This window comes from Grammomys surdaster, unplaced genomic scaffold (genome assembly GCF_004785775.1).
Source record: "Grammomys surdaster isolate TR1022 unplaced genomic scaffold, NIH_TR_1.0 917, whole genome shotgun sequence".
Taxonomy (NCBI): domain Eukaryota; kingdom Metazoa; phylum Chordata; class Mammalia; order Rodentia; family Muridae; genus Grammomys; species Grammomys surdaster.
The window spans coordinates 78,528-85,738 of record NW_021605336.1 but is presented as its reverse complement, the minus strand read 5'-3'; the positions used below and the strand labels follow the sequence as shown (position 1 = coordinate 85,738).

Sequence of the window (7,211 nt, the reverse complement as noted above, 5' to 3'; positions counted from 1 at the left end):
ACCTTCCAGAATATACCAGAGACCTGGGATGTGAGAGGCTCTCAGGACTCAAAGGGGACCTTAGATGAAATGCACTACAGTGAGGAGAGGGAACTTGTAGAGACCACCTCCAGCAGAAAGACAGGGCATCAAGTAAGGAGTGAGGTTGCCATCACACAGTCAAAATTCTGACTCATAATTGTCCCTGTCTGAAAGAACTGAAGGGATGGAAATAAAGAGGAGTCTGAGGAAATAAAGGTTCATCCACAGATCCAAAGTGGGATCCAGCTCAGAGGGGAGGTCCCAAGACCTGACACTATTACTGAGGCTATGGAATGCTCACAAAAATGGGACATATTATGACTGCCTCCTGAAAGACCTAACAAGCAGCTGAAAAAATCTTTTTTTCTTTTACTCTTTTTTTTAATTGGTTGTTTGATTTACACTTCATAAGTTGTACCCTTACTCCATCCCCCACCGACCCAGGAACCCCCTATCCCCTCTCCCTTCCTCCTGCTTCTCTGCGGGTGTACCCCTACCTACCTCCACACCCTCAAATTCCAACCCCCTGGGGCGTCCAGCCTTCATGAGGCCAAGGATCTCTTCTCCCACCTATGCCCAAAAGTCTTATGTACATATTTGCACCCAAAAAAGGTGGACAGAGGCTGTTGACCCATGTAGCTGAATTAGGGAAAAGCTGGAAGAAGCTGAGGAGGAGGGCTACCCTGTAGGAGGACCAGCAGTCTCAATTAACCTTGACCCCCGAGATCTCTCAGACACTGGAACACCAACCAGGCAGCATACATCAGCTGATATGAGGCCCCTGTCACATAAACAGCAGAGGACTGCCAGGTCTAGGTTCAGTCAGATATGATGCACCTAAACCACAAGAGACTGGAGGCCCCAGGGAGTTTAGAGGTTTGGTGAGGTAAAGGGTGGGGGAAAGTGGGGAAAGTGGGAACATAGTCTTGGAGACAGGCAGAGTGGTGGGGAGAGATATGGAATGTGGAACAATGGGACAGTGGACCAGAAGGGGAATAAAATTTGTTTTGTAAAAAAAAAAGATTAAATAAAAAGGAATATAAAATATATATAAGTTTTAACTGAAAAAAAAAAGAACTATGTCACTCAAAACAGTAAATTCTATACTTAATTTTCGAGACATGATCAATTTCTCAAATCTATAACTGTAAAAATGACCTCCCACAAAGACAACAGATAGAGAAAGAGCCAAGATACCACAGTAAAATATCAATTTTGTCTAAAGCTACATCAGAGCTGATCTGGGCTCTGTGTGTACTGAGCGCCTCCTGCTGGTCATGCGTACCTGAACTGGAGCTTTTTGCCGAGGCTCACACTGAAGATTTCCCACTGTGTCTGCCGTACAGTAATATGTGGCTGTGTCCTCAGTTTTCAGGTTGTTCATTTGCAGGTAGACCATGCTTTGAGAATCATCTCTGGAGATGGTGAATCTGTCCTTCACTGAATCAGCATAATATGTTGCATAATTATTACTTTTACTTCTTATGCGAGCAATCCATTCCAGACCCTTTCCTGGAGCCTGGCGGACCCAGTACATGGCAGCGTTAGTGAAGGTGAATCCAGAGGCTGCACAAGAGAGTTTCAATGACCCTTCAGGCTGCACCAATCCTCCACCAGACTCAATAAGCTTCACTTCACAATGCACACCTGCAAACAGAGAGGATTATGATCAAGAAACTGTCACACACACCCACTGTCACTCTCATCTTTAAATACTCATGCACACACTATTGTTTTTTATCCAAAATTACCTTGAATAAACACAACAAAGAAAACCCACGTCAGCCACAACACCATGTTCAATGTTCTATTGTCAGTGCTAAACACCGAATGGGAAGACAGGGCTAGAGTTCTCTGCCTGAACTTCAGGGTCAGGGTTGGGCTGGTTTTAATGAGCAGAAATAAGCTTTATTTGCATATCTTCCTGCTATATCTACTGCTCTGCTGCATGAACTTTAGGGACAGCAATGAATGGTACAAATGTCTGAGAGAACATGAAGTAATGTTACCATGATTTCAATAAAATATCATTCATTATGTGTTTGGAATACCATTTCTACAGCCTTAATTTGTTTTATATCTGTTTTAAACATTAATTTATTTTTGAAATTTTATGGGCATTTTTATTTTGTGTTTTGTGGGAGGTTGTCAGATTTCCTGGATCAAGAGTGGCGGAGAGTTGCAAGCTGTGATGTGTATCCTGGGAATTGAACCAGAGTCCTCTGGAAGACTTGCCACTACTTTAACCACTGAGCTATCTCCCCATCTCCATTTTTGTGGGCTTTTTTTTTTACACACTTTACTATTTATCTTACCAGATATTATAAAACAAATTTATTGAACTTTATAGAATAAATATTAAAATTTGATAATTTGAGAAGAACTAATGTAAAGAACAGTGGATAATGAAATATACATTAAAGTAATAAAACTGGAAAACAGACATAGGATGATGGGAATGGATAACATTAATAAGGCCTCAAGTTTACATGCATTATTGAAAAGGTAAAATATATTAAATAAACATGAATATACTCAGAGATAATTATTTTAGTTATAATGACTATTAAAAGTTTGTTTCTACATATATTGAATATTTTTGTTTTGGATTGTTAGGTAACATACATCCATGCTATCTTTTAATATATTCAATTAAGTATAGATATCTTTTGTATAATTAGCATAGGTAGGAGAACAGTTTTTATGTGGTCTGCAGAGCCATGGTTGAAGGTCCTCTGCTCACTCCAATCCCCCTACAAAGGTTGAACTTCTTTGGTGGTTTTGAGACTTCTCTCAATATTAGCACCCTTGATATATCAATCCTTGTACTAGAAAAAAAGAGGTGGGGACTAATTGCTTAATGTTGAAATTAATTATACCATTAGAGAAACAGTGTTTGTTATTGCTAAGAGGTTTAATGGACAGTGGCATTATTATTTATTGGCATTTGCAGGAAACAGATTTCGTATGAAGCAACAAAACACTAAAAAAAACTCTGTTGTCCTGAAGTGATTTCTACTTTGAGTCCTTTGATTACCAACTCATTTCTCTTGCAGATTTTGTTTACTTAACATAGTTATATGTGCCTATGTGAAAGGAGGAAATTCTGTGTGGATACAGTAATAACCTCTGCTGTACCCTCTTGGCACATGTTTCTAGGGTCCTGAATGGTTGATAAATGAAAATCACTTGCTAAATCTCATTCCCCATCCATCAAGACTGATCTGTTATGAGGATTTGTTTCTAAACCAGAACCTGGATAGTGGGCAGAAAATATCCTAAACTAGAATGTGTGTGTGTGTGTGTGTGTGTGTGTGTGTGTGTGTATCATCTGATGCATGGCTTCTCTTAAAATCTATCCCCATTTGCACACATATATGACATCATCTCAATGGAACATTCTCCAAAATTTGCCATATACACAATGAAAGGAATACTAAGAGAAAAGTTTCTACTATGAATGCCTTCCTAGAGAAATCATGGAGATCATGTACTACCTACTTTAAAGCACACCTAAAAACTCTAGAACAAAAGAAGGGGAAAAAAGGAGCAGATGGCAGAAAATAATCAAACTGGGGGCTGAAATAAATAAAATTAAAACAAGGAAAATAATGCAAAGAATCAGTGAACCAAGCAACTTTTTCCTCTGAGAAAATTAACCAAATTAAAAATCCTCTGTTCAAATTAACAAACAAAGAGAATATACAAATTGACAAAATCAAAAAAACCTGGGGGGTACTACATAATAACATACATCAAAAAGTTATTAGGAGAGAGTGAGCCTGACATGATGGTAAGAGAAATCTTGCAGCTGACTTGCTGTCGTCAAGGCCTCTTTTGATGCTCTGGCGTACTAGCAACCAGGTTCTTCTTTATTCATATTATTTTCACAGAACAGTGACATGTGAATAAATTTCCAAGTGGCACAGAATAAATGTCTGACTTGTCTTTATATGTCCAGGGTTATAAGTTCAATCATAATTAGGAATTACAAACAAAACAGATGATTCATATTTTTATTAGACCTATAACTCAAATTTAAAAATCTAAGGAATGTTACCTCTGCTTTTATGTCAGCAATGTTTTTTGTTTGAAATCACTCCAAATAAATATAAAATACATGAACCAGTCATTTTATGAATAGCAAATACTAATACCAAATTTCTTTTATTATATATTTTATCATCTATAATCTGAAGTCAGACAAGTATATTTCAGCCAATGTATCTTGTTTACTGAGTTCTATTCTTCCACAAGTATACTCTGTATGAAATCCTATTTTGAAACTATATCTAATATATAGCAGAGATATGTAACATTATAATAAACAGAGACATTGAACATGACACTTATTCTTCTGGCAAGTAAGAGTTTGTCAATTGTATCTATTTATCCTACATCAATTATATTGTTTGACTTAGCTCAAGAGCAGATACTCCAAGGAGATTCCTGGAGTAATGTACTCATCTAGCTATGTGCTTATTTATGTTATAATGGTCTCTAGGGCAAAAGGAAGACTTCCAATTAGTGGACAAATACCATTCATTTTAGGATTTTTCTAAAAAGAATCAGACATAATTTTTCTCATGTAGATTCATAAATTGAATCACAATGCAGAAAGTTTCCAATAATGCAAAACACCAAAACTGAAAAATTAGAGATAGAGGAATAGTCAGTATAGCAACCCACTCAGCTTCACTAAAACTGTGTCAAGCTGCTGTTCTGGCTTGATGACTCTTTCCCTTTCCAGTACTTATGATTGGGCAGCGAAAGTAGAAAGGTGGGACTGGAGGTTTGGTGTTGTATGTACATAGAGGAGTGAGGAAAATGAGAAGAAAGAAGTTGCTCTGTTGCAAAACTGCATGTTTAGGAACAAAAAGCAAATAACAAGTGCTATAGTGCTGGAATAGGGGCTTGTGTCTCAACATTACAACCCATCTGTCATAGGCCAGAAATAAAGTATAAACAAAATAAAGGTAAAACAAAAGCCATTACACAAAGATTGGACACATCAAATCAAGGAATGCAAAAATGAGAAAAGAGGAGGTACAAGATTCAGAGACCCATTTGTTCATACACTTACTTAGGAATCCTATAAAATAAATGATAATAAATACTGAAACCCGTGCAAGACATTATATTGAAATAGAGACCTTGGTACACACAGCTCTAAATAGAAAACTCCCCTCCCCTCAAAATACCTCCACTACTCAAAGCTCAGGGAAACCCACAGCTGATGAGAATGAAAAAGGGTGAGAGCCAGAGCAGATGGAGGACAACAGGAAGAAAAGACCATCTAATTCAACTGAACAAAGATCATGTGAACTAAAAAAGACTCATATAGCAAACACAGAACTTATACTGATCAACACCAGATCATATATATATATATATATGATCTCAATTTTGTACTACATTTTTTTATCTATTTTTTTCCATTGAAAACATCTAGGCTATTTCCAATTTTGGCTATATAAATAGAGCAGCAATTAATATGATTGAGCAAATGTCTCTAGTAGGATGTAGAGTCCTTTGGGTATATGCTCTAGAGGGGCAAAGCAGTCAACACTTTTACCCATACTCAGTCATGAAATTCTAATTAAATTCTTTGGGTTACAAAAAAAAGACAGATAATTTTACTGCAAATTAAACCACTTGGCACAAGCTAAAGTCATCAAAAAAGAAGGAGCCTCAGTTAAATACCTTCATGAGATCCAACTGTAATGCATTTTCTTAACTAGTGATCAATGGGGAAGGACATAGCCCATTGTGGGTGGTATTAGTGCAGAGTTGGTAGTCCTGATTTCTATTAAAAAGTAGACTGCGAAAGCCATATGAAGCAAGCCAGTAAGCAGAACCATCAATGACCTCTGCATTAGCTCCTGTCTCCAGATTCCAGTCCTGCTTGAGATCCTGTCCTGATTTCCTAAAATGATTGATTATGATATGAAAGTGTAAGACAAACTTCTTCTTTGGTCATTTTGTTTCATGACAGCAATAGAAACCTTATGTACATATGTCATTTATAGAAGAAGATCTTATACACTCAGCCTTGTTGAAACTTAGAATCTACTAGATTCTCTGGCTGTCCTTTCTTAGCTAGCCATTGTTACACTAGTTGAACTGCAGTCTGAAATTGGGCCATCTTTGAGTGGACTGTTTCCATGTTGAGACTTTCTTAAGGAAAGGCAACATTTCATTTTTAAATGGCTCTTAGAATTTATACATGATTATAAAATTCTTTACAAAATATTGTTCCAGTTGTGGTAAAAAGACATGTTAGCACTATGATCAACACAGGGTAGTCTGGGTCTTTATTGACAACTAAAATAAAAGATAGATTAACCAGGAAACTTTCAAGTATATTCAGAATAAATTCATAGCAGAGGGCGGCCAGATCAGAGAGTCAAGAATTCACACTAGAAACACATAGGAAGGATACTGCCCTGGACACACAGTAAGTCATCCATTAGCTCTAGAATGCCTGGACTCTGAGTTTAGTTTAGAAACTTGAATTTTCTAATTGGACAGAGAAACAGAAGGCACAACAATGTAACGAATTAATGGAATGAATTTGATTAAATTTTCAATTATATGCCTTTTTAGACTTTTATGTGCAGTCCTGAAAAAGAGAAAATTGTGGACAACCAACAGTGCTTACCTCTAACAGAGGCTGACTTCTCCTTTCACTTGTTTCCCTCTACATTGCTAATACTCTTTCTTGCTAATATTCTGACTTGACCCTTAGTATAAGGGAAAAGTCTATCCAGTCCTGAGCTTTCACTGAATCTAGTCCTGGTGCCCACAAAGAATCACTTCTACACTCAGATTTTCTTTCTGCCTTTTTTCAGGAAGGAGGTCTCAGTGACATATTTGTTTTAAAATATGTCACTCAAACTGTGAACTCTAAACTTTACATTTTGAGATATGATCAGTTTCTTAGAGTTTATAATTTTAAAGATGAACCCCCACCCCACAAAAGACATCAGATAGAGGGACCAGGTACAACAGTAAAATATCAATTATGTCTGCCTCTACATCAGTGCTGACCTGGAATCTGTGTGTATTGAACGCCTCCTGCTGGACATAGGTACCTGAAATGGAGGTTTTTTTTCAAGACTTTTCATTGTGGCTCTTCGACAGTAATATGTGGCTGTGTCCTCAGTTTTCAGGTTATTCATTTGCAGGTA

At 37.2% G+C, this 7,211-nt stretch overlaps 1 gene segment (V, D, J or C); it reads right to left on the bottom strand.

Annotated features, from left to right (window-relative positions):
* Positions 1–1,246: 1,246 nt before the first annotated feature.
* Positions 1,247–1,871, bottom strand: LOC114634218. The segment is given in 2 exon segments: positions 1,247–1,668; positions 1,773–1,871. Coding segments are annotated over 2 exon segments (468 nt in total).
* Positions 1,872–7,211: the final 5,340 nt, after the last annotated feature.